This window comes from Strix aluco, chromosome 8, assembly GCF_031877795.1.
Source record: "Strix aluco isolate bStrAlu1 chromosome 8, bStrAlu1.hap1, whole genome shotgun sequence".
In the NCBI taxonomy this organism is placed as follows: Eukaryota; Metazoa; Chordata; class Aves; order Strigiformes; family Strigidae; genus Strix; species Strix aluco.
Window position 1 is genome coordinate 27,610,669 of NC_133938.1, and position 15,194 is coordinate 27,625,862.

Genomic DNA, 15,194 nt, shown 5'->3' on the forward strand with positions numbered 1-15,194 from the left:
CCTTGCCTTGCCTTGCCCTGCCTTGCCTTATCCGCCTTCCCTGCCCTGCCTTGCCTTCTCTTCCCTGCCTTCCCTGCCTTGCCCTGCCTTGCCTTGCCTTCCCTGCCTTGCCAGCCCGGCCAAGGCAAGCCCCCCGTGCCCTGCAGCTGCAGCAGGCCGGCCTTCCGCAGGCAGCCATGGCTGCCTCCTTTGCCACAGAGGGACGTTTTGCAGCCAAACAGAAATGTCACCCGGTCACTGTTTCCCGGTGCTGCCGTGGCAGAGGACTGGGCGCACAGGTCCCGCTGGAGATCTCGGGTGCAGCCCTGCTCCTGGCAGAGCCGATGTCACTGCTGGAGCAGGGATGGACACACCAGCCCCCCGCACCTCCCCAGGCAGTGGGGTGCCCCCCAGGTGCCCTGATACACTATTTAACCGTGCATGCCCTGTGCGGGGCATCCAGGCACAGAGCGCAGGGGCTCGGGTGGGCGGGAGCTGCGGTGCCCATGGGGCAGACGTGCCCCTGTGCAGCCCAGTGCTCCCAGCTCCCAGCTTGCTGAGGCAGGGCTGGGAGAGGCCACGACGCACCCTGATCAGGGACGGGGCATCCGAGGGCAGAGGCAGACAGGTACCAATTATGTGGCATGAACAAAGCCTGTCCTTGCTCCCAGTTCAGCCACGGAACACCTCGCTGCCACAGGCTACGCACTCAGCAGGGATGAGAGACATCCTCTGCCGCAGCCAGCGGGACGACGCGCAGGGAGACCAGCCGTCCCCTCCGCAGAGCACAGCCACCCATCCCTGCACTCCCCTCTCCCAGGCCCACTATCCCACCTCGGTCCCTGCCAGTGGACATCTGACATGGGTGCTGAGCCACAGAGCACCCTCCCTGTCACCCAAGTTGATGGGCAACTGGCGTGGGTCAGCCAGCAGGTCTCTTGAGCATCCTTCCTCCATCTCTTATGCTGTTACCTCTGTGCACTGCCCCAGGCTCTCCCCACACATCATCTCGGGGCATACAGTGCAGCCCCAGAGCCCCCCAGCAGGCGGGTATGGGCTGGGCTCCTGGGGGTGCCCACAGAGGAGGCGAGCTGCCTTCTGAAGTGCCGCAAGGAAACCATGCAACCAGATTCACGTAGCAAGTGTCTCTTCAGCGGGTTTGCCCCTATATATAGGTGCATCTACTGAATATATACATGCCTTAGCAATAGTATACTGGAAACTGTGCCACGCGTGACTTGATGGTGCTGAACTAATGCGTACAAAAGTATGGAGGGGTCCCTGCACCCTCTAAGTACAAAGTTCCTCCTGTCCAGCTGCAGAAGGGTCTGATTTTGGGGCGTGACAGGTAACCTGCCGGGGCTCCTGTGGGGCACGCGCCTTTGGCACCTGCGCAGTTTGCTCACGGAGCTGCCTGATCCAGGAGGACGGACTGGTGCCAGGCTGCTGCGGGATGCTCAGGGTAGCAGAGTCCAGCCCAGGCACTTCAGCTGAGCTGTGATCCCCGAGGGCCAGGGAGAGCCAGGGCGCCTGGTGCTCCATTCCCACAGGCTATTGCAGGCTTGGGCATCTGGCAGCAGCCGTCGAAGCTCTGCTATGTGCATTCCTCACAGCAGGTGAAGATGTGGGTTAACCCTGGGAGAGGAGGACCTGGAGATTTCCCCTCGGAGGTGAAAGGTGTTAACATCCCGCTGCTGGCTGCAACACAGCACCCGTGGGGCATCCAAAATGCATTTCATGGGCAGTCGAGCAGCTCTCGAGTGGCTGTGGTCAGTGAGAGGAGGTCCCCCCGGCAGGCCTCTTGCCAGGGCTGGCATGCCCACTGCTCCCCGGCTGACACGGAGCAGCCGTGGCTGAGCACACTGCTCACTCCAGCAGCCGGACGAGGAGCTGGGTGTGCCACCAGGCTTCTCCCTATGCAACTGGGGTCTGGCCAGCAGGGATGGGGCTTTCTGTCCCTCCATGCAGCATGTCCAAAGCTCAAAATATCCAGAGAGTTTTTGTTTTCGCCCTGTAATTGCACAGTCCACTGTGAGCTAGTGGCAACTCCCAGCTCCTCTTCGAGCAGGTAGTGGCTGCCAGACAGTCCTTGCTCCAGCGGGCATGTACCCGCATGCATCCCTTCCCCAGGCACCTGCCCCATGCTCAGGCCGGGATCTTCCTCATGAAGAAAGTCCAGCTGACGTTCCTCCTGTCCGACCAGGGGAGAGAAGCCGCTCTGTCCCAGTCATCGTCATCAAGAACATGCTGCATCAATAAATAACCCTCGTCTCAGCCCACATCGCTACCAGGCTTGAGCCAGCAAGCGAGCAGGAGGTCCGAGTCGTCCCATGCCATGGGTCTCCTTGCTGCCCTTGGGGTTTTCTTCTGAGGCTTCACTGTACAATGAGAACAAGACCAGCTGCCCGGGTTTTATTGCTAAGTCCAAGTGAAGTGGCTTTGGTTTGCGTATGGGGCTCCTCTGGGGATGGGGAGGGATGGGGACTGGGATGGGGGGAGCAAAGGACTCATTCTTCACTGGCTGACTCTTGGAGAAGGCGATGGATGTCCTGGAAGGAGGGACGATCTTTAGTGTCCCGTCTCCAGCAGCTGAGCATTAGCTTATAGACTGAGTCAGGACAAAGTGCAGGCTGGGGAAGGTAAGTCTTCAAAACAAAAGGCAAAGATGACAAAGAAACAGAGTTACTGCAATGGAAACCAAAAAGCAAACTGCTCCTGAAGAGCCCCATTTTTCCATGCACCGGAGGGGGGGGGGGCTGTTCTGCTGTGTGTTCAGGGGCAAGGGGACCCCAGACAGCACAGCACGGGGGCTGGGGACACCTGCTCATATCTCCCAGCCTGGATAAATAGCAGAGCGGGGTCAGCGAGCAAGTGGTGCCCTGGGCTGTGCAAAGTGCAGGGTTTGCCGTCCCAGGCCCTTCATCAGGACTCCTTCCCAGATGAGTTCCTGTCCCTTAACTCTCCCATAACCAAGCTCCCTATCTGGCCACCTTGAAGTCTTTCCCTAGATTGCCACTGTCACAGGCACTCCACTGCCTGTCCCATCCCATCCCATCCCATCCCATCCCATCCCATCCCATCCCATCCCATCCCGTCCATACCTGCCTGCCCTGGTCCCGGAAAAACTCGCCAGTGTTTTCGATGACCTGCTCGTCAGACAGCTGGGAGTAGGGCTGCTCCCGGCAGAGTGTGAAGGTCTCCCACAGCGTCACACCGAATGCCCACACGTCACTGGCAGTCGTGAACTTGCCCTGGCCAGAGGGAGCAGACTGGGGTCAGGCATGGGCATTACCCCATCCTGTTCCATAAGCCCTATGGGCCCAGGGTTCAAAACTCTTTCTGGATGCTTCAGCTTCTAGATCTGGGCCCAGAGTGGGGCTTGGTCCCACAGACCTGATCTCTGCCTGGGACCAGAGCCTGTCAAGCTCCAGGTCTGGTTTGCAGTGACTGCTCTGAGAGCTGAGACTTGGTAAGGACCCAGCTCCCTGCAAAAAGAAAAAGTAACCCCGCTCTCTCTTCCCGGTCTGACCATGGCCAGGAGAAAATGTCAAGCAGCCCACTCAAAGGCTGGGCACTGGGACACCAAAGACCACTGTAGTCCCCTCATCCTACCTCAAAAACCTGCTACCACTCTTGCTTTCTGCATGCTTCATCCCAAAGGTGGGCTTCAGGGAGGAGAAAATTCTCCATCCCTTCTGCACCCCCCAGCCCACGAAAAGAGGCTGTGAGTAGCCCCAGGACTGTGTCGGTGTCTGTCAGAGGACCCCAGCCCCCGCATACCAGCAGGATGCTCTCCCAGGACATCCAGCGGATGGGGAGCACTGCCCGCCCCTGGATGCGGTAGTAATCCCCACTGTAGAGATTCCTGCTCATGCCGAAGTCAGCTATCTTGATGGTGTACTGCTTCCCCACCAGGCAGTTGCGTGTGGCCAGGTCTCGGTGCACGAAGTTGAGGGATGAGAGGTACTTCATGCCAGAGGCAATCTGGGTGGCCATGAACCGCAGGTCGCTGTAGCTGCCAGGGGGGGACAAGGGAGGACTGAGGTGCCAGGAAGGATGGCAGCCAGGGGGTACATGGCCCCGAGAGGGGCACCCCACAGCCAGGCAGAGTGCTTAGAGCAGGCAGCCCTGCCCGCCTCTGCCCATCTCGGGTGGCACTACCTGACAGTGGGCGCGTGGCTGGCGGGGGGGCTGCCTGCCTGCTGGCGGGACAGGAACTGGTTGAGGTCTCCATTCTCCATGTACTCAGTGATCATGCACAGCGGGTCGTCCGTGATGCACACTGCCAGCAGCCGGATGATGTTGGGGTCCTTCAGCCGCGACATGATCTTGATTTCCTTCAGAAAATCATTCCTTTCCGGAACAGAAACCACACGGATCGGATAGACAGACCCAGAGGAGCACGGAGGTGCGCACAGACCGGCCGAGTGTGCCACCCACCCGCCCAAGCCTTGTGGGGGACCCGTGGGTCCCCTCCCCTGGGACTGGGGGTCATGAGGGGGAGCTCAGGGCTGATCTGCGCACTGTGAGGTGAACTCAGCAGGTAGATGGGGCGCTAGGGAGCTGGTTAGGACCAGCAAGGATCGAGAGTCCTGAATCAACCCAGCATCCCCAGACAGCTCAGATGTGTGGTCCTCACAGCTGCACCAAGCACCTGGCTGCTGGAGGCAGGGGATGTTTTCCAAGTGTCCTGGCTCTCCTGGAGGGGGCAATGCTGGGCGTGTGCACCCCCCAACCCCATACCTTGCATTCTTGTTGGCATCCGCTCGCAGCATCTTCACAGCCACCAGCACAGGGCAATTGGAGCTGATGTCCAAGCCTTCCAGGGCAAAGTCCTTGCCTGTGAACTTCTCCATCCCCTCAACTTCACAGAGATGAACCTGGAGGGGGGCAAGGGGCAGCCATTACCTCTGCCAACTGACAGGCTCCCTCACGAACTGGGAAGAGCCTTGCCCAAGCCCTGCTCAGAGCAGCTCCAGCTCCCACTCACCTCCCCAAACTGGCCTTCCCCCAGCTTCTCCTTGAAGGTCAGCAGCTTCCTGGGGAACTCCTCAACGGCCACGTCCTTGCCGGACAGCAGGTCCATGGTGAGGGCTGGCACCGAGTAGGTGTTGCCACCCGTCACACCCTGCAGGTTCACGATGTCGGCCTCAGCGTAGTGGGGGACGCCCTCGGGGACACTGGCCTGGGACGGCTTCACAGGGCCGCTGCAGCCTGGGGGGGGACAGTGGGGCCAGCCCTGCTGTGGGTGTCCTGCCCTGCACCCTCTGCTCCCCAGCACTTGCTCGCACTCCAGCCACCAGCTTCTCCATCCCCATCCTCTGCAGAACCCCCATGCTGCCCCAGCATGGCTGGGCTTCTGCAGATATCACAGGCTGCTCCGCTCTTTCCCCATCAAATGCACCAACCCAGCCCCAAGCACCAGATGAGCAGTGATCAGTGCCCAACTTCTGGATCACCGAGGAAGAGATTCCAGAGCATCCCAAGGACGGTGGTGAGGACACAGCTCAGCCTGGCAGTGGACACCGGCGATGGGTCTCAGCCACAGGTTTTGTGTGACCTCCAAGTGGGTTGCGTGGGAGCTTGTGCGACCTCCCCCCTACCCCTCTGTGCCAAAATGTTTGGAGATTGGCCAAAAGCTGGGGAGAGGAGGCTGCAGCAGGCTCAATGCGTGGTAGATGGCTCTAAGCATGCAGGGTGTCCTGGCTCTCACCCATGTCCTCCTCCCCTGGGGTGAACTCGGGCAGCTTGCGGATCAGGCGGGAGGGCTCCTGGTAGTCGGGTCCCAGGGGGAATATGCGGTCATAGGTGGAACTGGATTCCTGCTCGCTGGAGGATGAGGAGTGGTTGTGGTTGAACATGCTGGATTCACTGGGCAGGGAGAGGCTGACGGTCATTTCGTCATCTAGCATCCTCCGCGATGCCTGTGAGAGGGGGGCAAGGGAGGAGAGAGCTGGGACAAGGGGCCTCTGCAGCACCAGTGGGACGGGGTCTCCTCTCCACCATGGCACTGTGGCCATGCCCAACCCCGACTCCCCCTCTCTGGTGCCCTCGCCTGGAGAAAACGTTTGTCCTCATGTCCCCCTCCTATTGTCTGTCTCTATGGAGAAGAGTTTGGCTTCATCACCTCTGTGACTGCCCTCGGTTAGCTGGGGGATGCAGTGAGACCCCCTTGGGCTCCTCTTCCCCAGCCCAGCTTCAGGACAGAGGAATGGACAAGCAGGTACGTCCCAAAGTCACCACCCTGCTCAGCTAAATCCCCTTACTTGGGAGATGGATGCAAATCACAACCTTCCGGAGGAGGGGAAGGGAGCATCAGTCCCTGCATGGAGTCTGCTTTCCCCGTGCTGAACTCCCAGAAGAACCTGCCCGGGATGAGCCCACCGCCCCGGGACACCTCACCAGCCACCCCGCACTTGCCCACCTTCTCCAGCATCTTCTGCCAGAACTGCCGCCACAGTATGATGACAATGATGGCCACCAGGATGAAGATGATCGCCACCAGGCACCCAATCAGGATGCGTGTGTTGCTGTCGTCTACCTTGAGCGTGGGGTCTGGCAGGAGAAGGGGACAGCAAGAGCCAGTCACACTGGGGCATGGGGAGTCCCTGCCCCTTTCCTCCATCAGACCGGGCAGAGCCCCCCAGAGCATCTCCCCACCCAGCTCAGGGCAACATGCTTTTTGATGCCTTACCATAAGTGGTGGGGACCACAGGCGCCTCGGGGGGGGCCACAGAGTTGTTGTACATGGCTGCATCTGGCAAAGGAGAAGAGAAGAGCATGAGGGTGGGCGGTGGGGGTGCCCCACAGCCCCATTTTCTCCTTGAACCCTCCCCCAGGAGGGTCAGATCCCCATGGGGCTCCTTGAGCGTGGGGTACCCGACTGGAAGGTGATCTCGCTGAACATCATCCAGGCGTCAGCAAAGTAGTACTGGCACTTGATGGCGCTGGCCATGCGGTGGAGCAGGGGCACGGTGACAAAGCGGGCGCTGGGGTTCACATCATCCAACACCAGTACTGAGGAGACGGCACTGGGCTCCCACTCACTGGCATCGGCACGGAAGTAGCACTGCACCTCCTTGAAGATCTTCACCCCTTTGGCGAACATGTTGTTGCAGTGGACCTATGGGACAGCCTGTCAACATGGCCATGGCGAGGGATGGGGATGGGGGACAGGGCGGAGGGTGCGCGGACCTTCATGGCAGTGAAGTTCCTGATGCGGTCGAACTCGAAGGTGATCTCCACGTAGCCACCAGTGGTGCTTTCATTGCGCCAGCCAACATAGTCATAGCCTGGCCAGACGTGGTACTCATGGGTCTGCGTGAAGTCATCCAGCCCCGACACCCCGTCTGTCAGCTGGCCCAGGCCCTCCGTCATGCTGGCACGTGTGAGGGGGGAAAGGGAGAGTGACTCTTGCCAATGCCACAAACCTGCCACCCCCCCAGCACCACCACCCCCCCCCCCCTCCCAGCTCCTTACAGCCCCTGGGAAATTCGGGAGGGGGTTTTGTTCTTCATGTTCTCTCTGGAAAAGGCTGTGGGATGCTGAACATGCAGTGCAGTTAGCGTAAATCCAAGAGAAGGGCTGGGGGTGCTTTCCCCATCACGCTGTCCCTGTCACGATGTGCAGACTCCCAGAGCTGGTCATGTCCCCTGCTTCGGGGAGACCCCAAGTATTTGCTCTGCTGAGGATCAGCACATCAGCCTGCAAACGCAGGGAAGAAACACCCCTATAGCCTCCTGCTCGGTGTGGTGCCCATGACATATGTAAGCCCATCCGGTCCTCACCTGTACCCAAACGCCCCATCGTACACCGAGTCATTCAGGTAGATGACAGTGCCCCCGGGAAGGATGAGCTGCTGCCCGGCCGGCGCATTGTAGGACACCAGCCCGTCTGTGGGGAGGGGAGGGTGAGTGGCTGCCCGTGCCGAACACCCCGCTGCTGGTGAGCCCTGGCCAGCCCCAGGGTGCTGCCAGCCCCCAGCGGGACAGACAGCCCCCAGTGAGATGCACAGCCCCCCGACCAGGCTCTGGGGACACAGGGAAGGGGACAGGACCGCAGCACCCACCCAGCCAGACACAGCCGTACAGCTCTACGCGCAGGCAGACGTTCATGGAGTGGTCAGTGACGGGGATGAAGCGGACAAAGCGGGCAATGAGGGGTGGCTCCAGGTCCTTGAGGACGATGTCGTAGGGGTTGGTGTTTCCATCCAGCACCTGGGAGAGAGAAGCACGGTGGGGATGGGCAGGCACAGCCCCCCACCCACCACCCAGCGCAGCCCCCCCCCCCCCGCCTCCTCACCTGCTTCCCGTGCCGGTTCCTCCAGGAGATCCAGCGCGTGCCGTCCCGGCTGTAGTTGATCTTATACATGGGGGCAAACTCATTGCCGTGGCCCCCGGCGTGGCGCCCCTGGGTGCCCACCAGTGTGATGAAGTGGAGCGCGCGCAGGTCGATCTGCAGGAACTCCTTCAGGTCATCAGGCTCCACCGGGATCTCGGGGCACCAGGCGCCATCACCATCCTCTGAGTCCAGCCTGCAAACCCAGAGCAGAGAAGTCATTTGCAGGCAGCCAGAGCTGGCCCTGTGCCCCTCTTCTGCCCCTCCGTGGCAGCCCAGACCCTGCCATGGCTGTGGCCGGAGGGTCCCCGCACTCACCGTCCGTACTTGGCAGCTGTGGACTCAGACCACTGGCTGGAGGCTGAGATGTCCTCGTCGGGGATGTGCCCGCCCGACATTCCCAGGGGGTACCGGCACACCGCTGCAACGAGACCAGAGACCATCAGGGGGCTGAGTAGGCATCCTTCCTTGCCTCCCTGGCTGAGGAGCATGCTGAAATATGGCTTGGCACTGCTGCGGCTGGGGCACATCCACAGCACTGCAGGCACTGCAGCCTGGGCAGCTCGGGCGCAGCACTCTCCATCCCTCTGGCTTACAGAGGGGCACAAAGCACGATGAGACTGTCCCACACAGGCAGACACCTGCCTGGACAAATGAAGCCACTGGCCAGAAGCTGATGCCAGCCCAGCTCGAAGCGAAGCTGGGAGCAAGAGGAGGCAGCGCTCCAAGGGCTGCTGGACACACCCTGTCCCTGGAGATCCCATCAGCCTTGCTGGCAAGTGTTTTAGCTGTGGTGGAGGGACAGCCTGTGGGCTGGCACTGCTGACCCCACTCTCCTCGTTCTGGGGGCACCCAGAGGTCTTGCTCCAGAGGCCATTCACCCAAAAAACCCACCCACAGCAACCTGTTCTCAGCTGTGCCACCCCGCTGATCGCCCCTGGGAAACAAGTGCCAAAGTGACAAAGGCAGGCGCTTGCCCTTCCTGCTGGCCCCCATCGCCAGCCCCCCTCCTGCCCTGGCTGCGAGTGGAAAAGTACCCAGGGCTGCGGGCGGGCTGCGTCCCCGAGTGGCAGCCAGCTCCCCCGGCACCGCATCCACGCCGCTTCCCAGGAGTTATTTTTTCACGCCCGGCTGCCAAGAGCACTGCTGAAAGGCCGGCTTGTTTGGCCATGTTTACCGTCTGGCTGCCGGCTCCAGCCCACAGCGCTCCCTCCGCACACCGCCCCAAGCAAACACCCGCACCGAGGCAGCAGGGCCCAGGCGAGGATGCAGTGTCGGGGTCGCCTCCTGCCCCCACGGCCTCCAGCTCGCCCGGCGCTGTGCAGCAAGGAGCCCGCGTCCCAGCATGCCGTGCCACCTGGCAGCTGGCTCCTGTCCCCAGGTCCCCGAGCCCCAAGGACCATCTCCTGCATCCAGCGGAGGAAAGGGTGCATCTTCAGCATGAGCATTGGCACAGTGGGAAGCATCTCTTCTTGTCTCCAGCTCTCCCACTTGGGATGCTCCGCAGAGTGCAGCTCCCACTGAATTCCCATTTAATTCTTGCCAAACATGGAGTCAGCCCAGCTCCTTTGCCCTGGGTAATAACCATGCTGGCCAGGCAAAGCCAACGCTGCCAGCCCTGGATGACTGCAGAAGAAACAGGGTTGCTTCTCTAAGCACCATGGAACCTCTGGGGAAGACCCAGCAAACTCTGCCCACAGATGGAAGAAGCCTTTGAAGGGACTTGTTACAGGGATGCCCCAGGGAAAGCCTGATGCACTGAAGGAGCCTGGGCTCTGTGTCCATCCCTGCAGTGCAGGATGGGGCTGAGTCCTGCAGAAACAACCATTTAAACATGCTCCTCTCGCTGACGTTCGGTGCAGTGTTGTGGTTTCTGAGCAGAAGCCAGGCACCTAGTCAAGCCGCTTTACTACAGCCAACCTTGGTTTGCTGCGAAACCGCCAAAGAAAGCACATCCCAGTGGCAGCAAACAATAGCCCGGCGCCTTGCCTTCCGCATGCTGCAGCCTCAAAACTGAGCGGGCTCAAGGAGTCCCCAATGGAGCAGGGCCCCTCTCAGAGCCCGGGGCTCCAGCTGCAGCGCTTTGCCTGTACCCCAAGGCCCCTCCAGCCCACCGGCGCCCATGGCCCATGAAGGATGCTTTCTGGGTCACTGGTGATAGCTGAGCTGTGTGCAGGACAGCTGAGTGCCCAGGCAGGTGCAGGCTTGGGGGGCCATCACACACTGTTCCCAGAGCTGGGAAGGTCCCAGAGATGGTGGAAATGACGTGAGCCCAAGCTCAGATGCCCTGGCAGGAGCACAGCCCAGGGAAACACACCTCAGGGCTCTTGCAGCCGCCTGGTCTCACTTACCTGGGTTGACCTGGGCTCTCACAGCCCGTGGGACGTGCAGCAGCAGCAGCAGCAGCAGCGGCAGCAGGGCTGGTCTGGGGGTGGCCGGCATGGCAGCAGTCCTGCGGAGACAGAGCCAGGGCTCGTCACGCAGGCAGCTGAGCCACATGGAAATGCCAGTCCTGCTTGGGGCAACCAGCTGAGGACAGGAGAGCTTCCCCTGCGTGAGACCCTGTGTCCCACCTCAGCCTCAGAGGAGGAGCAGAGCCCCAAGCCCCACATCTGTGATGGTGTTCAAAGGGGTCCCGGTGTCCCATCCCCTCTGCCGCCACCACCACCCCCCGGGAGCCACGGCATCACAGTGCCACACCAACACAGCCGCAGCATGGGCAGGTAATGTGGCCCTGCCGCGTCCCTGGAGCCAGCCTCATGAAATGGCCACAGGACGCACACGAACCTCCCAGGGCTCTACTTGGGGCCGGCGCCATCCGGCTCCACCAACGGGCAGAAAGGCTCCAGCTGGGCCACCCGCCCTTGGATGGCTTTGAAAGCAAGACATTGCACAACCCCGTCATATAACAAAATAATAGCACGTTGCAACACGCGGTTTCCCTGCCTTCTGGCTCGGGAGAGATAATAGCAGATAATCGTCCGAGATTTACAGCATATTTATTGTGACCGTTCTCTATGGCAGAGTGGATCTAGAGGACATGAGAGTCACAGAAAGGTGTGACGGAGAGCATGGGAGCCAGCCTGCACCTGCTGCCTCCTGGGAGCACGGGATGGGGCTGGAGGGGACCTGGGGGTCCTGGCAGCAGGGCTTGGGCTGCAGCAAGGGGAGAAAAAGGGCCGGTGCTGGCGGGGCTCCTTGGAGCAGAGTCCAGCCTGCAGCACGAGGGGATCCCCCCTGGCCCCAGCCCCAGGACGTGTGGGTCCTCTGAGTCAGCGCTACCACCACAGCCACTTTGCAGGGCAGGAACCATTGCCCGGGCTCTGGCTAACCTTCAGCTGCCAGGAACCCCCAGAGCCCGAGCAGCTCCTGCTGCGCCCACACACCTCTGGGGAACCACCACGGGGCATGGCACCATGCCGGGGGATGCTCCAGGGACACTCCTGCATGTCACCAGCCCTGCCCCAGGCTCCCTGGGCTCCCCCCTCCCCTTGTTTGCCAAGGGGACATTTATCCTTCTGGGACAGCCCTTCACACAAACACTGCATGCAGACTAGTCCTCCTCTTGTTAAAAAACATTATTTTAATCTAGTTTACATGCACATTAACCTTTGTAGGAACAACTTACTAACCTGAGGGTTAAAGGGACCATAGCTCCTGGCCAGGTGGGACCTGGCTGCACTTGAGTGCTGGGGTAAATCCTAGCTGAGTCCTGGTTGTGTCCCTGCACCCCTCCCACACGGGGGGACCCGCAGCCTTCTCCCCACCACCAAGAGAAAATCCAAACCCACCTGAGTCAGCTGCCACACGGCAGATGCCCCCATCCTGCGAAGCCCAGCTGGGAGGTGCTGGATACGGCCCTGCTCAGTGGCAAAACCAGGGCTTGGCACAACAAAGGAGAGGCTGGCTTGCTGTGACCACGCCAGCACCCAGAGGAAAGGCAAAGCCCCGGGAACTGCCACCTGCACCCTGCTAGAGGCTCTCTGCACCCAGTGGCACGCTGCTGCGTTCCCCGGGGGTCTCTGCTAAACATCACAGAGCTCTGCAGGGGTACAAATAAGCACCTGTACTTAGGGTGATTTTTTCCCTTTTTTTTTTTCCTTTTTTTTTTTTTGTGAAGGCAGATATGTGTTTGCTTTTTTCCCTATTCCCAGCTGGGAAAGTTTAGTTAGTTGCAGCTAACTCAGCTGTAACTGAGAATTTCAACTGCATGGCTGAGAGGCGCACACAAGGCTCCTGGGTTTGATAATGGCCAGTTCCCCCAACATTAAAATCTCAATTTCCTTCTGCATTCCAAAAAACATCCAGGGATATTTTTTCTCACTATTCTTTCAGGCTGAGTAAATGCTTTAAGCATCAGGATACCAGATGCCATAATCTCCCGCAGGGAATGCATTTACATTTAGCCTAATATAGGGAAATTATCCCCACGCAGCCATTGTGAAGTGCTTGTCGCTCCTCGGGGGAGCGGGGCTGGGGGACAGTGGGGAGACAGTGACTCAGGCGCCGAGGCTAGGGGCTAAGGGACACGCGGTCAAACCGGCCAAGCAGTATTGGCAACCCAGCTGGAAATCATTTTTGTTCCACCAGTCCTGCAAAAGGGATGGCTTTGCAACATTTTGTCTGAAAATGTTTGCTGAAAATTTTCAATCACTGGAAATTTTTAGTGTAGAGAGATTTGGAGCTCCTCCCTGGCGTCGCCTGGGCTTGGGAGCTTCCCTCAGCTGCTGCTTTTTTTTTTTTCCCTTTGTATTTTCGGCCCCTTATTCTATGGAAATCACCAGGGAAAATTAGTGGGGAAAAAAAAATAAATCCACATTTATTTAGAGACAAACCCCACCCAAGCCATGGTCCCTCTCACCCTCAGCCTGTGCCTGTGAAGTCCCCAGCTCACTTCCCAGGTGGGTGCCACCATCCTTGCTGGCACCAGAGGAGCATCGTCTGTGAGGAGGGAGGTGAACAGCAGCAGCCTGCACCCCCTGTGCCCGCCAGGTCCTGGATGCAGGTCTCCCAGGGCTGCCGGGGCTCCCGTTGCAGAGCACCCATTCTCACACAGGGACAGGAGCTCCCCTCGTGCTGGGATGGCGGGTGGGTGGGACATGCTGAGGCCATGCTGGAGGAAACATCCCCAAGGCAAGAGGCTCCCTGTGACCCTGGACCATGACCCAAGGTGTGCAGAGTTTCGGTAAGGGGGTTCAGGACCCAGCTGGCACTACAGCCCCCAGCATGCCGTGCCACCGGCACAGGCCTGGCGGGAGCGCAGTGCAGCATGCCGGGACCCGTAGTCCTCCTTCCCTCTAAAAATGCCATTTTAGACCTTCTCTGGGCTGGATGCAGCCCCATTTTCTGCAGCGGCAAGCGCCTCCCCAGCCGCGGGCTGGCCGGCTCAGCCGGTGGCATCGCAGCCACGCAGGGTGCGAGTTGCAACTGGCATGTCCCTGTGGCTGCCAGCAGCACAGCCCGTGGCCGTGGGGCCTGGGGACGTGGTCCTGTGGGTGCTGCACCCAGCAAGCACCCCCGCCAGCTGAAAACTTGCAGCTCTCCTCCTCCGCGACGCCGTGCCATGGTGCGCAGCGTCACACCGCCACGGCGCAGGGCTGCACAGCATCGCTCCGCCACGGCGCAGGGCTGGGAAGCCACAAGCAGGTCCCCAGCTCCAGGATGGGGGGCAGGATGCTCAGGAGCACCAGACCAGTGGTGTTGTGTCCCCTCCCCAGGGTGACCTGGTGCCTGGTTGGGGGACCCTGGGGACAGTGGGGCCTCTTTGGCTGGCCAGAACCGCCGCCAGCTCTGCCAACAGACACACAGGCGGGAGCTGAGGAGGGACACCAGGAAACACTGGCCTGGCACGAGGCACAGGGGGAAACGCTGGCAGTGGGGGGAAAACTGGAGAGAAGGGGCCAAGTGTCACCTCCCCGGGTGGGGACACTGCCCTGCTGCTGCCCCAGCCCCTTCCCGGGCAGATCCGCACCCTGGTCCCTCTCCCCAGGCTCCACCACAGAGCACGGCTGACCCCGCATCCCCCCAAAATCCCAAGCCTAGGGGAGGCAAACGCTTCCCCACGCACCCCAGAGCAACTCACCGGAGCGGGGAGGCGGCGGTGGGCGGGTGGGCTCCTTGCCCCTCGCCCGGGCCGGGGGAGGCAGGCGAGGAGCAAACTTCCCCGGGCTGATGCAAGATGCCTCTGGGAGAGCGTTCGCATTCTGCAGATTCCTGGGAACCGGCCAGAAATCCCACAATCCTACATCTTGCACATTTGGTTTCAATTAGGAAGCGGAGAGGGGGAGCCAGTCACCAATCCAGGCTGGCTTTTCGGCGGAGGTTATTTTCCTCGGCCCGAGGGATTGTGTGCAAAGCTATAATTTACAGCAAAACCCATTCATAGCGCAAGAGAAAAAAATTTTAAAAAAAATCCCCGTGGCCAGCAAGGGAACTTAAAGCAATAGGCAGCATTTTGCTTTCTGGCGCTTGCCCCTGCGGCTGCGGGATGTCATGCCTGTCCAGGATCCTCCTCCTGCACCATGGGGTGCAGGGGCCAGGTGGGACACCCCCAAAATGCAGGTGATAGAGGCAGTCCACAAGGCCCCATCGCTGGCCTGGAGGGTCCTGCACGGGCTGCCCTGCCCTGGGCCCCTGGTGGGAAGGGTGCTGGGCCCTGGGCGGGTACACGTGGCCAGGACACCGGCCGGAGAGCTGAGCTGACCTGCCTTGGCACGTGGCGCGGAAGAAGCTCTCCGGCTCCCCAGGCTGCACGCTGAGCTCGTGGTTTTACATCATTTCCAGGCACTAGCTTGGTACTGCAGCCACTGACTACGCAACGCGGTAGGGAGAAAATAATAATAATAATCAGCTCACGTTAATTTTTGTGCAATAGCTAA

At 60.4% G+C, this 15,194-nt stretch overlaps 1 protein-coding gene across 1 annotated transcript; it reads right to left on the minus strand.

The window, feature by feature from the left end:
• Positions 1-1,109: 1,109 nt before the first annotated feature.
• DDR2 (discoidin domain receptor tyrosine kinase 2) lies at positions 1,110-14,682 on the minus strand. The gene is made up of 17 exons (XM_074831665.1): positions 14,399-14,682; positions 10,668-10,768; positions 8,635-8,737; positions 8,281-8,512; positions 8,048-8,195; positions 7,767-7,872; positions 7,174-7,357; positions 6,859-7,102; positions 6,674-6,736; positions 6,404-6,534; positions 5,693-5,903; positions 4,970-5,193; positions 4,723-4,859; positions 4,141-4,332; positions 3,760-3,994; positions 3,081-3,230; positions 1,110-2,624 (listed from the first exon to the last, which is right to left on the minus strand). The coding sequence occupies exons 2-17, from the start codon at positions 10,756-10,758 to the stop codon at positions 2,487-2,489; spliced, it is 2,589 nt and encodes an 862-aa protein (XP_074687766.1). The 5' UTR covers positions 10,759-10,768; positions 14,399-14,682; the 3' UTR covers positions 1,110-2,486.
• Between the last annotated feature and the right edge of the window lie 512 nt (positions 14,683-15,194).

Excerpts from the sequence above, each read along its gene's own strand:
- DDR2 (XM_074831665.1), bottom strand. The coding sequence starts at position 10,758 with ATGCCGGCCACCCCCAGACCAGCCCTGCTGCCGCTGCTGCTGCTGCTG. Across the intron at positions 8,513-8,634 it reads ACAGCTGCCAAGTACGGACG|GCTGGACTCAGAGGATGGTG; the intron begins GTGAGTGCGGGG and ends CTGGGTTTGCAG. Across the intron at positions 7,358-7,766 it reads GATGGGGCGTTTGGGTACAG|CATGACGGAGGGCCTGGGCC; the intron begins GTGAGGACCGGA and ends CACACGTGCCAG.